General features: G+C 42.1%; 1 protein-coding gene across 2 annotated transcripts in view; it reads right to left on the reverse strand.

Annotated features, from left to right (window-relative positions):
• nkain4 (sodium/potassium transporting ATPase interacting 4) overlaps positions 1-11113 on the reverse strand; it is a 42423-nt gene extending 31310 nt beyond the window's left edge. For both annotated transcript variants that reach the window (XM_072449759.1, XM_072449758.1), the window contains exon 1: positions 10860-11113. In XM_072449759.1, coding sequence (XP_072305860.1) covers positions 10860-10913 — 54 coding nt within the window. In that variant the 5' untranslated portion in view covers positions 10914-11113. The remainder of the gene's footprint in view (positions 1-10859) is intronic.
• Positions 11114-21452: the final 10339 nt, after the last annotated feature.

The following is a 21452-nucleotide window of genomic DNA, read 5'->3' on the forward strand; positions in this document are numbered from 1 at the left end:
GGACTAGATCAGGACCAAACCAAGTCTACATCAGGACCAAACCAAGTCTACATCAGGACCAAACCAAGTCTACATCAGGACCAAACCAAGTCTACATCGGGACCAAACCAAGTCTACATCAGGACCAAACCAAGTCTACATCAGGACCAAACCAAGTCTACATCGACCAAACCAAGTCTACATCGACCAAACCAAGTCTACATCAGGACCAAACCAAGTCTACATCAGGACCAAACCAAGTCTACATCAGGACCAAACCAAGTCTACATCGACCAAACCAAGTCTACAACAGGACCAAACAAAGTCTACATCGACCAAACCAAGTCTACATCGACCAAACCAAGTCTACATCGACCAAACCAAGTCTACATCAGGACCAAACCAAGTCTACATCAGGACCAAACCAAGTCTACATCAGGACCAAACCAAGTCTACATCAGGACCAAACCAAGTCTACATCGACCAAACCAAGTCTACAACAGGACCAAACCAAGTCTACATCAGGACCAAACCAAGTCTACATCGGGACCAAACCAAGTCTACATCAGGACCAAACCAAGTCTACATCGGGACCAAACCAAGTCTACATCGGGACCAAACCAAGTCTACATCAGGACCAAACCAAGTCTACATCGACCAAACCAAGTCTACATCAGGACCAAACCAAGTCTACATCAGGACCAAACCAAGTCTACATCAGGACCAAACCAAGTCTACATCAGGACCAAACCAAGTCTACATCAGGACCAAACCAAGTCTACATCGGGACTCAACTGGGATCAAACCAGGATCAAACAAGCACAAGTGTGAATGCGCCCTGAGTGACTTATCAGTAAATGGCACTTCCGTAACCGGTTTCTATTGGCGATGTGTCATCAATAGTACACTTGAGAGACATGATCAGAGGGCGCTGCAGGGCCGTGAGTCATGCCGCTGTCATCGAGCTCAGACAGAGGCTCCGGCAGCGCGGGCCTGGACCACTGCCAGCAGATCAGAGGAACGATGACTCTTCACATCACAACATGATCACATTACATCTTAACTAACACGACTTTCCACTGCTCGCCAACAGGTTCAGTTTTTGATGTGGATGTAACGGTGAATGAATGTAGCAGTAACTGAGATCACCGAACACAGACAAGAATGAGAGGCTGTGGCGTGTGGGTTGTTTTCAGCATTGAGGCCAATAGAGCTCGGGATTGTGACGTCATCGCTCAGCCTAATGTTAAACCAATGGACATGTTAAGAGATGTTAAATACAAAATTCAAAAGTGCTTTAACACAACAGATTGACACATGTATTGACCATAGTGGCTCAGTTGCTTAGCAGCTGTATTGCCACATAAAAGGACTGTGTGTTGTAGATGAAAATATAAAAATGGAATTAAATTAAACATTGCAACTACTTGAGACAAAAAACAACAGAGGGAACAACGGAGACCATAATCCTTTGCTCTATTTTAGTGAAGACCAAATGGAGACATTGTGTTTTTGAATGGCATGTCATTATTGTTAGGCCATACTCATGTGCATACAACTGATGTAAATAAGAGTGTTTTGTTAGTTAATAATTAACAATTAGTATTATTTAGTCTTATGCTAGCTATTTTTTACTTTACTTTATTATTATTATTATTTTATTTTTATCTTTATATTTCATTTTATTTTTTGCTCCATTCCCTATTAATATATGAGAGGAATTTTGTTAATAGAGTTATTTGTTTTGTTTAAAAGAGTTCTTCTATTAAAAAAATTCCCCATGTGTGGACAATAAAGGATTATCTTGTCTTATCTTATTCACACCATAAGCTTGTCAAAATTGCATATCTACAGTTCGGTTTAGCAATAAAAATGTTATCATGATAATATTGTACTTGCGATTTGAACATTGTTACATTCCTAAAAGAAAACTCTCTATATATTAGCGTACAACGGGATCCAGAATACACACGTCTTCAAATCTTTGCAAAGAGTGAGTCTGGTCCCCACGCCCTCCGCCGCGCCACACAAGACAAAAGAAAAACCAAACGCAAACAGTACTGTACCATAAGATTTGTTTATTTCCATGACACATGTGAAACAAAAGGAGTGTATTATGTCAGCTCAACTTCAATGTGTTAAAATGTGTCTTTATAAATAATGTTAAAAATGCAGTATGTTTACAGACTGTGCATCAATGCATTTTTGAACTTGAAATTAAAATGCATTAAAACTTTTCTGGGTCATCACAAAAAGTTTCGCTCCTTGAATCATGCATTGCCCCGCCGCCTGCCTGCTGAGAACTTTTTCATTATTTCCATAAAAAGCTAGCACCAACTTGATGTGGATTAACCAATGGCCGAGGGGAGTGAATAGTTTAGCGCATTTTCACACAAAGTTGCTCCATGGCTAAAGGGGACGCTTAAATGTCGCTAAAAAACTCAGAAGAAAAGATTAGTTGTGAGTCAGGCGCTGGCTATTTCGTAAGTGTCCAAGTGCGCTCTGCCTCGACTTGTCTCCTCTTCCCTGCAGCCTTCCTCTCTTGCCCTTCCAATCCTATTTTCACCTTTCGCCTGGATGGAGTCATTGTGCTGTGGTTTAGGCCCTGTGTAACAAATGGTGTGTGGGCTTGTGTACATGGGGAGTTCTATGCATTGATAGCCCTTGGTGTTTTCTGGTCTGGCCGAGCAAAGACAAGGATTAAAGGGCAGCGAGCCTTCGGAAGCCGTCTCTTCTCTGTTTGAAATGTGGTCGCCTCGGTTGAACTGGGGCTGAACACTGGGACTACAAAAGGATTGCCTTGAAGTTTGGCCAAAAACATTGATTACAGACTGTGATTCTTGAAACTGAACTGAAGATTTTGATTACCTGTGATCCATCATAATAACCTTGATAAAACAATTAATTGAAACAGCTTTGATCGCAGAGAATGTGCGGATACTGGAAAGAGAACGCCATTTAGGAATCTAAAAACTAAACTGGCCAAGAACACACTCTTTTCCTTATTTTCTTAGTAAATTCTTAATTTTATGCATTCCTTCTTTCACATATTATATTATTCATTGTTGTGTTGCACCTTACCACCAAAGTCAGTCTGTAATTTGTGAATTCTCTTCATCGTCAACGGCAATAAACCTTTTTCTGATTCTGATTCTAAAGACGTGAAGTCTGGAACCAGGTCAAGTCCTGATTCCAATGAGCGCAACTGACAGGTGGATAAACCAATCAGAGACATGCACGATCCGCTCGTGTCAAAACAATCATGAGCAAAAAACTAAAAGAGAAACATGGACTAATAAACAGCACTTCTGCTAAATCAATAAGTGAAGCACTTTGGAGATTTGAGAGGAATTGTTTGCTGCATTAGCTCAGTATACAAACAACTGTGCCCTGTTCTGGCTCGAAAGGTCCAAGGTCCAAGTACTCATCATTTTGAATCTAGTTTAAGTCACTAACAAACACATTTAGGGCATCTAAGCATTTTATCCAGCGTTTCCTTTTCTGCCCTGACAGGGAACATAACCATCAGCAGCAGTTTGTGCCGTCACGCCCCTAATTGAGTCAATAACGTTGCTATTTTCATCACATCATCATCTCTGCTTCTTGAAGTCAGCTTAGCACCCCGCAGTCCCATCCTTTTACCGCTAAACACCAGAGCTGAAAACACCCGTGACCTTATCTGACAATCACCAATTTTGAGAAGATTTGAGCGAGATGAACATGCTAAAAAAAATAACACCTCTGTACTCACTGGACTAGAAAGAGAAGGATGTTTTTTGTAAATATTTGGAGCTACATTTCCATTACGGCCTCTGCGGTGTCACTGAGGTGGAACACACAAAGCCAAACTGAGAGGACGCACGCAAAATCAGCAGCCCAAGGATTTCACTATAACCACGTGATTAATGGTCCGCTAAATTGAAGACATTAAGATGGTGCGGGGTGGTAAAAGGGGCCTCCCGGGACAAAGAGTGTGTTATTACGTATACCAAAATGCAGAGTGCACAAGCGATCCAAATCAGGACCCACTGCTCCTTTCCCAAGTGACGAATCTCCAAAGTCACAGAAGATTTCAGATTTTCAACAAACATCAATGACAACCGGTAATTTACCATTTTGGGCGGGTCGTGTGTGTGGTGGAGTTAAAGACTATATAAAGTATAGGGTTGTCTATGTTTAGAGAGACAGTTGCCCAAGAGCGGGATGTGTACCATAAAAAGCAGTTCTCAGAGAGCCCGATCTGTTTTTGAGCTAAGAGGATAATGTAGTTTCCATATCACATTTTAGATTAAATTGTGAACGTTGTTATGAATAAATGCACAGTTTGAATATTGACTATATAGCATTTTGTTGGGAAAAAAATGTATATTGTACACTTTAAAATAAGGGAATATGGTGTTATTCCTGACATTTTGTGATAAATTTGACAGAGATTTCATATTTGTCTGATAATTAAACCTCAACTTATATGTTTAAATATATTTTTGTCATAATGCCCATCCCTAATTGTAACGAACTAACAAAAAGCTCAGTTTCTTTGTTCTTCTCACTGTATTCAAAAACTCAATCTGGAGTATTTTGCATGTTTTAACACTACACTTTTTCATTTCACCAACAGTTTTAATGCTTGATAATGATTGAATGATTGTGTTGGTCTTGTGCTGCTTCTTGGCCAGACGGTCATAGTAAATGAATGTGTTCTCAACTGACCTACCTGGTAAAATATTGAATAAATATATAAAAAAAAACTATGGCAGGAAGAACACACAGTACCTACAGCAATCCTCTCACTATTCTAGACCATCACCTATAACAATTATTAATGAGCATTATTAAAAACCGCTCACACTGACACGTTTCTCCATTTGACAGTGTAATTACCTCCAGGTTGCTTCCTTTTATTATAAAAGTATGGTATTAACCCCAGCACAGGATAAAACATGTTAATAAAAAGGATATGGAAATACCTCTCAGGGGTCGTGCTCATAATTGGTCAGAGGTGAAGGGGTCAGCCATCCCCCTCCCCCCCATCGCACTTTATTTCTCCCTCTGCGTCTCCCTGGATCTCATTGCCATGCTGATAAATCTGATCAATAATTTAGATATATTCTAACCATAGAGACCCAAACGGGGAATAAAATGGGCTCTCGACAGCGCAGGGGAGTGAAATAAAACAGTAAAGATAACACAGGCCTTTGTAGTGAGTCCACAAAGGATACGAGAAAGAGGCGGGGTTAAGGCTTTCATTATACATTCAACTCATGCGTCTCTTCCCTCCACATCCAGGTTGTGTTCGCTCCAAGGTGCACTAATGATATGCCGAGGGGAGCTGCAAAAGTCTACTGCCAGAAAGGGATTTTATTATTCAGACAGTCTCATATCTACAAGATACTGTTTTTTTCACTTACGCTGACAAAAACTTGCAATAAGGGAAATCATACAAATGTGTGGGAAAAATGTGGCTTTCTGTAAAAAGGTTGTAATTTCTCACATGACACAACGAGCGCTGGATACGCCATGATAATTCTAGTATCAAAAACATTTTTGTCTCAAAAACCTGAAGAGGAAAACTAAATCGTTTGATTCCTGCAAGGTGCGTTCGATTGTTTTTTACAGCTTACAATTTGCTCAAATAAATAATCTTTTGTTGACTGAGTGCCAGGACAAGGCCAAGTTGAGGGCTACAGTAGGACTATAATTAACAAGAACATAAACAAGATTAAAAAAAAAAAGTCAACACAAACAAGCCAGTGATGACCAGAGGAATCTATGTAAACAATACATCATATATTTGTGTTAAAAGTATCTTAAAAGACTGCAGTAGGATGGTGGTTACACGGTGGTGCTGCAATAAGAAAACAACACATTTGCAATTGCTCTTTTTAAGAATTGGTTATAAAAAACTAGTCTGGATGTGCAGTTTTTCTATTGCAGATGAGCCTTTGTTGAGTTACAAGAGCAATCAACAGAGACTGGGTCAAGACCACAATCAGGACTGAGCACAAGGGGTCATGTGAAATCAGACACACACACACACGCACACGCACGCACGCACACACACACACACACACACACACACACACACACACACACACACACACACTGCTGTAATTAGTCACCTTCACAGCCTTCAGTGGAGAGGAAAATGGCCCAAAGACAATGGATGACAAGGTTAGGAACTTAATTTTTCACCCAGAAGCAAGGTGTTATCCTAAATGAAACACATTAACACTCCTCTGCTCCAGCCTTAAAATCACAATCTATATTAATGATACAATTGTTTAGTGGTGGTAATACTTCAGCAGTGATGTGTACTTAATTGACACAGTATAATACAATATTAGGGTATAAGACAATGATGGCCAAAAACCTTAAGTGATTTAAAACAAAAGGAGGGACTGAGCACCACATTGTCAAGTTTAGAAATACTGATGGGTTAAGTACTGCAGTATTCTAAAGCTTATGTCCAAAAAATGTGGTCACCGCATGAGACAAACTGTGCATTAGGTCTATGGGACGAGCTGTGCGTTAGGTCTATGGGACGAGCTGTGCGTTAGGTCTATGGGACGAGCTGTGCGTTAGGTCTATGGGACGAGCTGTGCATTAGGTCTATGGGACGAGCTGTGCATTAGGTCTATGGGACGAGCTGTGCATTAGGTCTATGGGACGAGCTGTGCATTAGGTCTATGGGACAAGCTGTGCATTAGGTCTATGGGACAAGCTGTGCGTTAGGTCTATGGGACAAGCTGTGCTTTAGGTCTATGGGACAAGCTGTGCATTAGGTCTATGGGACGAGCTGTGCATTAGGTCTATGGGACAAGCTGTGCATTAGGTCTATGGGACGAGCTGTGCATTAGGTCTATGGGACAAGCTGTGCTTTAGGTCTATGGGACAAGCTGTGCATTAAGTCTATGGGACAAGCTGTGCGTTAGGTCTATGGGACAAGCTGTGCATTAGGTCTATGGGACGAGCTGTGCATTAGGTCTATGGGACGAGCTGTGCATTAGGTCTATGGGACGAGCTGTGCATTAGGTCTATGGGACAAGCTGTGCATTAGGTCTATGGGACAAGCTGTGCGTTAGGTCTATGGGACAAGCTGTGCTTTAGGTCTATGGGACAAGCTGTGCATTAGGTCTATGGGACGAGCTGTGCATTAGGTCTATGGGACAAGCTGTGCATTAGGTCTATGGGACGAGCTGTGCATTAGGTCTATGGGACAAGCTGTGCTTTAGGTCTATGGGACAAGCTGTGCATTAAGTCTATGGGACAAGCTGTGCGTTAGGTCTATGGGACAAGCTGTGCATTAGGTCTATGGGACGAGCTGTGCATTAGGTCTATGGGACGAGCTGTGCATTAGGTCTATGGGACAAGCTGTGCATTAGGTCTATGGGACAAGCTGTGCGTTAGGTCTATGGGACAAGCTGTGCATTAGGTCTATGGGACGAGCTGTGCATTAGGTCTATGGGACGAGCTGTGCATTAGGTCTATGGGACGAGCTGTGCATTAGGTCTATGGGACAAGCTGTGCATTAGGTCTATGGGACAAGCTGTGCTTTAGGTCTATGGGACAAGCTGTGCATTAGGTCTATGGGACAAGCTGTGCATTAGGTCTATGGGACAAGCTGTGCGTTAGGTCTATGGGACAAGCTGTGCTTTAGGTCTATGGGACAAGCTGTGCATTAGGTCTATGGGACGAGCTGTGCATTAGGTCTATGGGACAAGCTGTGCGTTAGGTCTATGGGACAAGCTGTGCTTTAGGTCTATGGGACAAGCTGTGCATTAGGTCTATGGGACAAGCTGTGCGTTAGGTCTATGGGACAAGCTGTGCTTTAGGTCTATGGTGACACACACTTCTTTGTGCACGACAGGTCCAGAGAGACTTGGACGGGCCTTCCTTAATAACAGCTGCAGTTCCACAGAGACATGTATGAAAGAGGTAAAAGACCAGTTACCAACCACTGTCCTAAGGCCAATCTCCTCCATCACACTGGCACTGCCAAGGAAACACACTGATCACACAAGCACATTCAGGAACAGGTACTGCGTTTTGGAGCAGATGAATGACAATTTGGTATGAATTGAATGTCAAGGTGATCTAAGTATTCTGTGGCTCTGACATAATGTTGAATACAATCGTTTCAGCACCTCCACCGCTAAAGAATCTGGTAAGTGTTAGCTTTGTGCAGCTGCAATCTCTTTCTATAGCAGTATGAACTATAATACTGGTGTAATATGTAGAATTGGAATATCAGTGAAATGAGCCCCAATGTTGTGTATGACGTTAATCAAGCACATGGTCGTTAGGGATAACAGGTTTTTTTCTTGGAAGCGCTCTCATTTGAGAATATTTTCCTAGAGTGTAGCATTGCGATGTTTTAATGTTTTAATGTTAGGGTTCTGTCCAAAGTTCACATTAGAGTCTTAAGTATGAACTGATGAACTACAAGAATCACACGCGTTTCAGAATATGTTATCATAGATCAGAATATGTTATCATAGATTGTCATGGATGAAGTCTGGGTATTTTCTTGTTTGTGGAGGAGCCAACCCCAAATCACAAAGCACTTCACTGGAGGGTCAATTTAAGGTCGCCGCAAACACAAAACACAAATTGCCTCAATGATTTTCCTGTACACCAAACCAAATAATCAAACAGACAGAGTTAGGCCTGGATCCAAGAGTTGCTCATTGTCAGGAGGTTGATGGAGACTTTGTCATCCGTCCAGCTCCACTGTCTGGAATAGTTAGGCTACAAAGGGAGGAATAACCAAGGCATCTCAATCAATAGCGGCTCATTATGGGCTGCCTTCTGTCCCAGAGAGATGTGCCCCATGCACCACTAAGGCCTGTTGATGAGGAAAGCAGACCACAATTCAATTAGACCATGGCCGAGATGCCAAAAGACGTTTGATCAAAGCACTCTGTCTGGATAATTAGCACGGAGCATGGCGGTTCACAGGGGCTATTTTTACATCTGAGGAGCGGGACATGTTGTTTTGTTAACGGTAGTTTTAGCCCGTAATGGACAGGGGGAACGGCCAGACTCATTGGCGATGCATAGGTTTGGGTCGGGCAAAAGAGCACAGTCCCGTGTGTCTGGTGCGCAGGGCGACTCGCACGCTCATGTGGACATACGCCGACACCTGCGCAGAGACATACACCCCCATGACCTTTGGGAGAGGTGGGACAGCGCAGGTCTCGCCCCTCGTGTGGGTTAAGTTGTGGAGGAGGAAATGTCAGCTCATCCAGAAATGCTGCCTCAGGGGGAAATAATGCAATTTCTAGGAGCCTTCTGGGACTTTTTAGGCAGCCCACTGACAGTATAATAAAGTCCTCAACAAATGGCCGACCTCTTTCACTCTAATGAGGCAAAGAGGTATGAGGACTTTGAAGGGAAAACAAGTGTGACCCTCGAGATGAGTTCACTTCCTCACACAAACGGCCCTAAATGACATATGACCTAAAGACATGTAAGGTAATATTTGTATTGCTAAAAACGTCCTTCTGACAGAGATTTCCACATAAAACACAAGTTAAATTGCATTAGTATGTCAAAAGGAACATCTAAATATTGACTGTAAGCTCACATAATGCATTCACTTAAATGCAGACAATCTTCTCTCTGGTTTATATTGTGATGACGAAGAGCAGAGATGGGTTTCTTAGCCTGGAGGCAGCAAAAGGCTTCGAGAAAACGCTTCCATTTAATACGGCTTACAATATAATGAAAAATGCTGCTTTAAATGAACATTCATATTGCTCTATTTGTATTTCGTGCCCTTAAGTAACTCTCCGTGCCAAACCCTTACACGTTTTATTAACTTCTTTGTGTTTGGGTAGATTTTACGGCCCCTCCGAGCTATGAAAGGTGGCATTTACTTGCAGGGCTTCTTCTGTGAGCAAACTCAGTTTTAATACCACCATAAATAACATTGTCACACCCTGTCAAGTAAACTCCACTCAGAGGTAGTGACAGAGCCAAGCTGGCCTGCAGTCAATGGGAAGCTACTATCTTCTTAAATGTCACAGTCCACACACCACTGGTTTTTAGGTTTAAGGCTATCCAACCAGTGTAGCTTTTGCTGTGGATTTCAGAAATGGATCTGTCTAATCCAAAAATAGATTAATAAAGCATAAATGTAAAGTAATTATTTGTGTAATTGAGGGAAACATCACAACACAAATGATAGGACATTAAACATTAAGTCCAAACCACTTGTAACTTTCTAAACAGCAGAACAGTGATATCAACCGCTTTGAAGGAAATGGTTTAAAAAATTGGGATGAATCAAGGGCACAGTGTCCTAAATCTGTCTGTCACTCGGACTGCATACCGAGTAAAAAGTCATGGTTCTTCCATATTAAAGAGGCACCAGACTTGGAAATGCCACAAGTTGATTGAAAAGGTGGAAAATGCAGTGCCAAAGCTACAAAGCAGACATGCAGTTACAGTAAATGATCAGTGTCAATGCAGTATAGACACACTGTGACATGGTAATAATAGTCGCCAACGTAGCACTTGTATAGCACTTTTCAAGACACACAAAGACGCTTTACATAAGGAGACAAACAGTAGATAAAGTGAGAACAATGAGGCTTACAAACATGAAAAAAAACAGAGAGAGAGACAACTATAGTCTCTGATATACTGTACCCTGTAAAACTCAAGTCACAATGATGATAAATCTATCTAATTAAATGAATGGGTCTATTCTTTCAGGGAGTGGAGTAACCTGTAGGCATACATTTTGCGTGCGCACCTAAAACATGTAGGCTTTAGAGTCACTGAAAACCTTTAATCAATCCAAACAAAAACAATCCTATATAACTTTTTTATTCAAAACATGTAATGAAGCTTGTTTAAATTGTCTCCTCACTCACCAGTTGTAAAGTGCAGATGAAGATGAGAGTGCATCGCCCGCTACAGCAGCCCATTGTGAGAGGAACAACGTGCGCTTCTACTTTATAAAGGCTCGCGCTTGGGACCTCTTCGCGTTGCTGACCCCACTTAAGCTTGGTCCAGGCTCCCGGGGCGTAGACCCATTCTTTACTTTAATATTCTAAAGCGTTCTGTCTGCTGTGGTCCGCGGCACCGTCTGCTCCACCACGCACCGGGGCGCACTTGAGGTGACTGGCGGACTGGGACGGTGCTGGAGCCGGTGTGTGAAAACGCAGGGTGGGTGGGTGCTGTGGGTGGGTGCCGCGGATGGGTGGGGGTGGTCCTTCTGAGGGGCCGGTATGGGGGGGGGGGGACGTCATCGAGCGTCCACATGCTGTCTGTGTCTGTTGAACCGTGACCAGAAAGACACGTGACAAGAGATAGCAATTAAACCGAGAACGCTCAAAACAAAGGCAATTTATTACCATGGCAATAGGAAGATGATGAGGCGACGAAGCTGAGCGCAACAGACACGATTTTAAAATGTTTGGCAAGTGTTAAAATGTCACTGTTTCTCCATTAAATAACGAAATTGAGCTTCTTAGACTGGAATATTATTGAAAACATCCTTTTAGTTTGTAGCATATGGGAAAATAACCAACCAGCGCCCTCTCCTGGTCAAAAGAAGTAAACAGATGGCCCCATTCTTTTATTCCTTGGAAACACTTACAATCAGTAAAGGTCGATAGGATTGTGGGCTTCATTTAAATTCAGATTAATTGATTGTAATTTTAATCACGTTTATTTAGATCACACTTAATGAGGGCATCAATAGGCTATAAAATGGCCACATAGCGAAAGTATAGTAGCTTAAAGGAGGCATATTATGATGTTTTTATTTCTTTCAAGGTAAGTACTTGGTATTAAGTCGATCTTAATTTTACATGTTGTTTTACACATCTTCTCCAGCTCTTCTCTTGGCATTTCTCCTGTTTCTCCTGTTCCTTTTTCTGATGTTGCCATCACTTGCTATTGCCATGTCAACCACAACAGCTTTCCTCTGCTGTTTATCCAACACCACAATGTCTGGTTGGTTTGTATCTGGAAGTCCCATAGGATTTTGGCTTGGTAATTCTCCACCACCGTTGGAGGTTTTTCCCAGTTTGACCTTGGGGTTTACAGCCCGTACTCTGCACAGAGGTTCCTGTACACTATGCCAGCCTCCTGGTTATGGAGCTCCATGTGCTGTCCCTGCCAGCATCTTGCACCCTGCAGTTATGTGCGGGATGGTCTCAGGGCCCCCTTTGCACAGCCTACACCTTGGGTCTTGTCTGGTGTGGTAAATCTGGGCCTCTATTGCTCTGGTGTTCAGGCCCTGTTCCTGTGCTGCCATGATCAGGGCCTCTGTGCTGTCCTTCAGACCGGCTCTTTCTAACCATTGGTAGGATTTCGTGATATCAGCCACTTCAGTTATGTTCCGGACAGGTGGTACGTCCCATGTAGGGGCTTGTCCTCCTATGGTGGTCCATCCAGCACCTCATCCTCTGTTCCCCATTGCCTGAGACATTCACTGAGGACATCATCTGTAGGAGCCTTGTCCTTGATGTACTTGTAGATCTTGGATGTTTCATCCTGGATAGTGGCTCTCACACTCACTAGTCCACGACCTCCTTCCTTGCGGCTACTGTGGGGGCTGGATTTGGGATGGAACCCTCCATGCATGGTCAAGAGCGCCCGTGTCTTAACATCTTAAATCTGTATCGCTTCCTTTGGCCACCTTATTATTCCTGCAGGGTATCTGATCACTGGCAGGGCGTAGCTGTTTATTGCCCGGGACTTGTTCAGGCCATTGAGCTGGCTTCTGAGGACTTGCCTTACTCGTAGGTATTTAGCTGTAGCCGCTTTCCTTGTTACTATTTGCTTGTGGTATTCCAAGGTACTTGTAACTTAGAACTTGTAACCCTCCTAAATATCTGCTATTGTTCCTTTTGGGTATGAGACCCCTTCTGTGTGGACTACCTTTCCTCTCTTTGTTTTTTGTCACCATCCGACTTCCACTGTCTGTGGTCATCGGAGCACTTGGGGCAGTCCTCTTAGAAAAAGAGAACGATACCACACGCATATATATATATATATATATATATATATATATATATATATATATATATATATATATATATATATTAATATTTATATTATATAATATAATTGCAACTAAGTACAGCACAGAGTTTGTTGAAAACATTCAGGAATAATGAGTGAAAATGATGAGGAAACAGTTGTAACAAGGTTAAGACCTCATTCAAATCCTTTAATTAGGTTGTAAGCCTGTTGTTACTATTGGCTATTACACACCACTTCAGTTTAAGCTTCTCCTTTAAAATCTAAAGTCTCTAATTGAGACTGTTGTTCTAAGCAGCTTAATGTCTTTCTTATTAACAAACCTAATAAATCTTTCACTGCAGGCTGAAAGTGGGGAGACGTCATATCTCATTTCATCATGCTGCACTCCACAATGCTGCTAAGTGCCACTGTTCTCTCTCTCCTGACTACTCCTCCAAATCATGAACCCACCTGAGACTGTGCTGCTCCTCCCCCTTTTCCAAAAATAGCCTCCGGGTGTGCAGGGCCTGAGCGGACATGCAAACTGGGCACTTTTCAGGGAGACCAAGTCAGTGCATTATCATGCTGTTTATTAGTAATGAAACTACTTCTCCTGAATTAACCTATTGTGTATCATGGCAGATAAAGAAACACAATGTGGCTTTTATCATTGATGTAATGATAAAGGCACACGGTAAACAACATGACCTTACTTTTAAAAATTCCTTCTAGATTTACATTACTATTAGTATTATTTTTAACTTGTAACAGCATGCTATACTTTACTTACTTATACATACTTTTTTAAGCATAATGTAAAATATATAATTATATAATTTGGTTTGGTATAATGGTTTCTGGTTTGAAATTCCAAAATGCATAATGGTATTGGCTAGTCTAAGTTAGTCTGTATCTGAATGTTTGGGGTGTTAGTCTAATGAATATATGTAAACAATGAATAAATTATGTTGTTAAATGCACTATGTAACATGTCTGAAGAGTGTTCCCTACCTTCTTGTCTACATGGAGATGATATTGCTTTGCCTGGAATGATCAACAGTATGGCTTTTGTTTCTATCTTCATGGAACAGCGCCTCCAGACCAAATTACAGGTCAGATCTGTGAAGAGGCGAGCCACCGCACAGAAAGAATGCATGTTTTTCAAGGTAAAAAAACAAAACAAAACACCTGGATTTATAATAAATACAAGATTAATCAACATTAATATGTTTAATGTCCCACTGTGGAATATTCCCAGCAAAGCAATAGCATCTCCATGGAGACAAGCAGGTGGCAGAGAACCCCACCAGAAATGACCTACTGTACAGTCAAAATGACAAGGTAATATGTTTTGCTTCAAAATGCAAACCGCAGAAATGAACAGAAAACTCAGAATTCGAGCAAAAATCTTGCTTGGCACTTCTGGGAGCAAACGTCTGCTCTGTTTTCAAGCTTGTCCGGATTGAGCTCCACAAATCGATTCCAAAAAGTAACATCAGATTTAGCTACATTAAAACGTTTGTAACTTTTGATACAACATTTTGATGACGCCTGCACGGGGACTGGCACTGACGCTTATCACGTTTAGAAGCCATTTAGTGCAAGTTGCACCATAAATAGACCCAAACTGTCAGGATCGGCTCAGCATTTGTACATGAAGTCCTTATTCACAACTGCATTCATAATGAGAACATGTTTTTAAGCATGTGTTATGAAGTGGCGTGTGTGGATGGTGCAGAGCAGAGGCTGAAACCAGGTCACTATTAAACCTCTGTTCCCAGACTTGATGGGGTGCACTGCTTTTTGCCCCAAAGTCCTCAAAGACCTGCTGACTGTGTATGTGGGCCGTGAACACTCTTCTGACAGTGCGTCTGGAGCCTTGGGGGCGCGGTTCTGCCTCAGACACTAATGTGATGTGACAGGGCAGCAGTGTGCTCTGCTCTGGGACCTGCTTTTGTGGAGACAACCTAAGAGTCTGCAGTGGACAACAATAGGACACTGCCTTACTTAGGGCATTCAAAACGTCTCAGTCCCTTTTTAGGAGTCAGGCTTTTTGGTTTGACAATGCATGCACTGACCTCTGAGCTGGATTTGGTGCTTAGAATCCAACATGAAATCCATTTATATTCAATTTTAGAGTAACATGATAGCAACATAAGAAAAGAGAAACACTTTAAACATATGCACATAGAGTTGGCTCCATTTGAAACCTGCAGCGCTGACTGGGAGCTGCTGTCTTTATTTAGGCCTTGCTCATAAAAGTTTAAGGATTATGCATGTGCCCTCAGCTGTCTCATTTTATGCAAGAACAACATCAATACTAGCATAAAATACAGCTGTAAATTCTATAGTAGCCTACAATTAATTAGTTACAAGGCCAATCTTTCGTTAAATATATTCAGAGTATTTCCCCTTGGAGAATTTGGAAATGTAGGTTTATAACAGTTCACCGCTAGAGGGCGTTATTCTGTCAGGTCGATTTAAATTCAATTGAATGAGACGCTTTTACAAATGTATAAAGTGCGATATCGTCAGTGCAGATGCAAGGAAAAGGCAACATCCTTTCAAAATAAAACAAACTACTTCAAACGCACTAAATATTTGTTTAAGTATCCTACTGCCTTGACTGCAATCTTTCTCTATACATTCTGTTGCAAATAAACGACAAAATAATGTACATTCACTCTTTTTGCTGCGTTGTACAAAGTATACTTGTCATTGTGGTTGCTTTTAAAAGACCAATGACAGATAGTTCATACAATAAATCATCATCAACGAAGTAAAGCTTATATTTATATTCGCTGCGTGTATAGCTATATTCATAATAATAAGCTTGTCACCGGAAACGCTCGTCCTCGCGCTCTTCCTTTGACACTCCTGCAGTCACATGGCTCAGTCTAAGCAGGCGCTGATGGCATTGGAGCCAGTGGAGACAGGCGCGAGGCGAGCCCCTCCGCACGCGCGTCAGCATCGCCTCAAATAGAAACCTGCCGCTTCCACTCGCGCTCTCCACCCGCGACACCGGAGCGCCGCGGCCGCAAAAAACAACAACAACAAAACAACACCAAGCCGGGCACGACTCGGACACGACATGCAGCTGTGTCCACATGTGATGCCGCGCGGGAGGTGCGACGGGAGGCTGTGAGTGACCGAGGAGGAGACCGACCGACCCGACGCCCGGACACCGACGCGAAAAGAATGATAGAGCGGACCGAGGAGACGCACTGTCCCAGGAGAACTCATCCCGCGAGCCGGCCGTGAGGAGACAAGTGATGCGCCTCTAACGCACCGGGGAAGCTGGTAAGCGCCTGCACCCATCACACGTAGGTCCCCCCCCTCCAAAAAAAAAATTCCCGCCCTCTTTTATCCCACCTGTCTGATCGATCGCGCACAGGTCGCAATAGTGAGGTGGCGTGAAGGGTCACTCACTTAGGGAAGTTGGGCTTGTACCGACACTGTACCGTCAAGTGCACCGCGGTTTGGTAACGTGCAGCTGATTCACGGGGCGGAGGAGGGGAGGGGAGGTGGAGGAATCTTGGGGTCGATCGTGTTCCTTTTGAAGTTTTGATTAGAATGGACATGTGTTGCTCGCAGTGGACACAGAGCCTAATTAATATGGTTTGTGTGATGGGGCTGCCCGTCACACACACACGCGCGTCGTTAGGATCCACTGATCTGCCTGGAGGGCGTGGGGGGGGGATGTGATAAGGCAAAGGAACCAGTCCTACTTTTCGCAGCGGGCCTGATTAATTATGGACTCGGAGCTGATGAACTGTTCGGCATAGATAGAGTGGAGTGGAGAGGCGTGTGGAAAATGGGCTCTTATCTGCCAGATTTGTCTTTATCCTGGAGATGAAGGGAAGCTCCTCTCCTGCAATGATTTTGTGAAATGGGAAAAAGATGGCAGCAGGCAGGATTTCGCACCTGTAATAATCCACGTGACGCACTGGCCGTGGTGCTGCAGGTGTGGGTGGAGGTGAGAGTGTGCACGAAGCTTCCAGAAGTGTGCTCAGTGCATGTCGATGAATGGAATCCTCTTACTATGCAGCCAGGGTGCCCACCTATGGAGAGCGGGTGCTGTGTACTTCACCTCATTAAACCCTTTGTGTTGACTTTAGCTGGAGGGTCACCCCTGAGGCTGCAGAGGGGTGTGAGTGAGTCATGCCCACACTCTTTACCTTTGTGACAATATCGTTGGCAACTTTGAGATCCTCTAACCATCACAACTGATCGCTTCAACATAGTCAGTTCAAAACTTCTTTTAAATCTTACGACACACTGCCTGGCACAGTTATTTAAGTTCATTGATTTGTATAGGTTTTAATATGGCGTGTGTTCCTTTTAGGTCAAGTTTGACAAGAAGATTATTTTGTACTGTATAGTGATATTTTTAAGTATCCTCCCGCATTGACTGCGATCTTTGTCTATAAGTTCTGTTGCAAATAAACAACGACATAATTTACATTTACTCTTTTTGCTGCGTTGTACAAGGTATATTTGTCATTGTGGTTGTTTTTAAAAGACCAATGACAGGTATAAGATAAATCATCATCAACGAAATAAAGCCTATAATATTCGCTGCACGTATAGCGGTATTTATAATAATAAGCTTGTCACCGGAAATGCACAATACAATAGTGTTTTGTGTCATTATTTTGGGACATAGATACCAATTGTGACATTGATTGGTATTGGAAATTAGCCTTAGTCTCTGGCAGATTATCTATATACTGTATATTATATATTTGTGCTGAATCTGTCTCAAACAATAATGAATAAACCTCATCTTCTGGATTATGTTGGGTGGATGTTGTGCCTTTATGACCAGAGCCCTGAGGCCTCCCACGCACACTCCACACACAGTCCCTCTTTTCCCAGTTGCTATAGTCTCTCCTCTTCTCGCCGCTCACGTTTCTCCCTGGGCACTCTCAATAGTGGGTCTGTATATGTATTAAACATCAACCATGTCTATGGGCTTGGGGCGGAGCGCTCACAGCCTGTGTCAGCCTTTGGGAGGTGACAGAACAGTCAGATGGCTCCCACAGGGCACAGAACATATCCTGCCGCTGATTCACCCATGGCGACAGGACTTCGCATTTCTCTCCACCTCTGCTCCCATCCACCAGTCTGAGCCATCACGTCCCTGTCCACCATGTCCACAGTCTGCAGTTATAGCATTGATTCACTTATTGTTGGAGACATTTGTCCGGAGATGAGTCTGGTATGAACGCTATGGGTTATTTTGCCATATGCATCGTTTATGCTGATATTAGTTCTATTCATGGTGGCATTGGTGACACTGAGGTGATGAAACAGGCAGGTTGGAGTGTATTCTTTGCTGCAGTCATTGCTGTTACCTACTTTTTACCCTTTCTTCTGAAGTAGTTGAATTGAAAGTGAACACATTACAGACAGTACTGTTTACAGATGATAAATAAACTTGCACGTTATTTGCACATTGTAACTTCCTGTCACTATTTGCAAATGCATTAAGTAGTGCATTTTGATAGAACATTTTTTCCTTCAACCCAGTTATGCCACACAACCACCACTCTGCAAAGGTTCTAGGAGATACCTTTTTTTTTACAATGTATTTTTTCACAGTTGTTAAGGGTTAGAGTTAGGAAGAGTTCATTTGGTCAAGTCTAGGGCTTTGGAGAAGATGAACTGGGTCTCGGGAGATAAAGAAGAAAAAAATTGCGCAAGTTATTATGAGGAAACATTGTAGTAGTCTCTAATAATAAGCAAGCACTGAATAAGTTATATTGCCTCAGTTATTTGACTGTATTTGATTTGACTGTTGGCTTGCTATAAAAACTATTCTCGTGAAAGTTGTGCTATTTCCGCTCTGATCACCCATGACCAAAGGGCCTGGATCAGCAAAACGTGTCTACTTTATAATATATTTATGAAAAAAGTAAAGTAAAGTTAAAGTTAACGTAAAGTTAAAATAAAGTGCAACACTGACTCGTGAAGACATCAGTTGGATGAGTTGTAAGTGTAAATTGAATTGAACACATCAGATGTGTAAAGGCAGGTGTAGTTGGAAAGTGGGGGTTATCATAGGAATAGGAATAGCATTAAAACGGTTCATACTGTTTTGCTGATATATGTTTACTTTGTAACATAATGCATTTGCATTGCAACAATATATTTGTATGAAAGAATAAATGCAAACTCTCATTATAACATCTTGTAATATAGTGATGTCATTAGGTAAACACAGACACAATCATATGCTTGGATCTTATTGCTCTTTTATTACATGTCAGAAAAGCAGTGCAACCTCTGTTCCTGTTTATGAGGCGCTCTCCTGAGCAGCCTCTGCTCATTCTTCACTTCTGCTCCACTTACAATACACACTCTACAGTGTGGTCTCCTACAACATCTAGATCATTTTAAGCCCTGCTTGACAAACCAACTTTGCCATAGAAAAAGTGCTTATTTAACTTATCAACTTCAGTGATAGTTTTAAGTATGCTTTCAATTCAGCAATGTGAGCATTTTACCTGGGCTAACCCAAATGATCCCTGCAAAACATTTTTGTTTATAACTTATTTACCTTTTTAAAAAAAGTTAACCAGTGTTTTAGCTCAAGAAGAACATGTTTTAAAATATTTCATAAAGCCTGGCAGTGGCTTTAAGGAGGAGATATGGGTGTTAATTTGGGCTCAGCATCAAACCAGGGACTGCTGCTGCTACAGGTGCTGCTGCTACAGGTGCTGCTGCTGCTGCTACAGGTGCTGCTACAGGTGCTGCTGCTGCTGCTACAGGTGCTGCTACAGGTGCTGCTGCTGCTGCTGCTGCTGCTGCTGCTGCTGCTGCTACAGGTGCTGCTGCTGCTGCTGCTGCTGCTGCTGCTGCTGCTGCTACAGGTGCTGCTGCTGCTGCTGCTGCTGCTGCTGCTGCTGCTACAGGTGCTGCTGCTGCTGCTGCTGCTGCTGCTGCTGCTGCTGCTGCTGCTGCTGCTGCTGCTGCTGCTGGTGCTGCTGCTGCTGCTGCTGCTGCTGCTGCTGCTACAGGTGCTGCTGCTGCTGCTGCTGCTGCTGCTGCTGCTGCTGCTGCTGCTGCTGCTGCTGCTGCTGCTGCTGCTGCTGCTGCTGCTGCTGCACCTCAAACACACAATCACCCAGTGTGACCGCCACGCCACAAAAACAAGGCGAGCTATAAGCTGAGGATGATGTCATTTAAATAAACCTATTCTGTGCTTTAATTAATCATTACATCTACACAAATAGCACTGAGCCTTTTATGTTGTAATAGCTAAACACATACTGATAAAATATTTATTGACTGTCCTTTTTCTTTTCTTTCAAATATATTGTAATTTCCATTATCTAAAAAAGTGTGATGTGGAGAGAACATTTATTTATTTAAGAATACCTATTAAGAATTAAGAAACAAATCCAAATCCTTAGACACCAATTCACTCTGCATGCTTTATTCTGCTTTGGCACAACCTTATCTTACACATTGTATTATAAGTATATGTATATGTATATGTATATGTATATGTATATGTATATGTATATATATATATATATATATATATATATATATATATATATATATATATATATATATATATATATATTTAGTATATAAGTATATATATATATATATATATATATTAGTATATAAGTATATATATATATATAAGTATATATATATATATAAGTATACATAAGTATGGCACAACACTTCAAAAAAGAGCAATAAGGGTAACACATGAATTTGGATGTTTAGAGCGTTCCAACTCACTTTCCACTTTGCTCTTACACTTTACTAAAGCTGAATGATCTGATGTACAGGGCAAACACGATGCTCTTACTGACAATATACACAAATGACTTAAAGGCAGAGAGGGGATCAGTTGAGATCATTGTAAAGCAAACACATAAGAACAACCAGAAAAAGGTTTTGTGTCTGTGTGTGGAATCCAACTATGAAACAACACAAGCAACGCAAAAGCAACTACTATTGCAAAACTATGCAAAAATACATTATATTCTTGTAGTATCTGAGCACAAGCAAAGGGCGTGTGACAATCACCCGGTGCTGTGACAACTTTGTCTTATACAGGTATTATTGTATATAATATCATGAGTTTTGTAAATTTGTATTTATTTGTTTTGTACAATGTAGTGAATATTTCGGGTTGCAATTAATTCAAACTTATTTCTTCTTCTTGTCATGTTTAAAGTATTCATGCATGTTACAATTAATGTATGAAAATGATCCCTGATCAATTGCTCGAAAAGTAAAGAAATCATGATCCAGAGCCCTCTTGGCTGAGTCTCCTGCAGTGTAACGTTCAGTGTGTGCACTTGACACCTCTGATCCCCTCGGTCTGGTGCAAGTGCAGCCTTTAACCAGATGATTAACTGCACTAAATGTCATTTCCTGTTTAGCGAGTGACTGTTTATCGATTCTTTTGTCTGACAGGTGTTACTTACGCGGACCACAGTGGGATTGTTTCTTTAATCATCAGC

Source organism: Eucyclogobius newberryi, unplaced genomic scaffold, assembly GCF_026437365.1.
Source record: "Eucyclogobius newberryi isolate DKJ021-1_F unplaced genomic scaffold, fEucNew1.0.hap1 SCAF_17, whole genome shotgun sequence".
Classification (NCBI taxonomy): domain Eukaryota; kingdom Metazoa; phylum Chordata; class Actinopteri; order Gobiiformes; family Gobiidae; genus Eucyclogobius; species Eucyclogobius newberryi.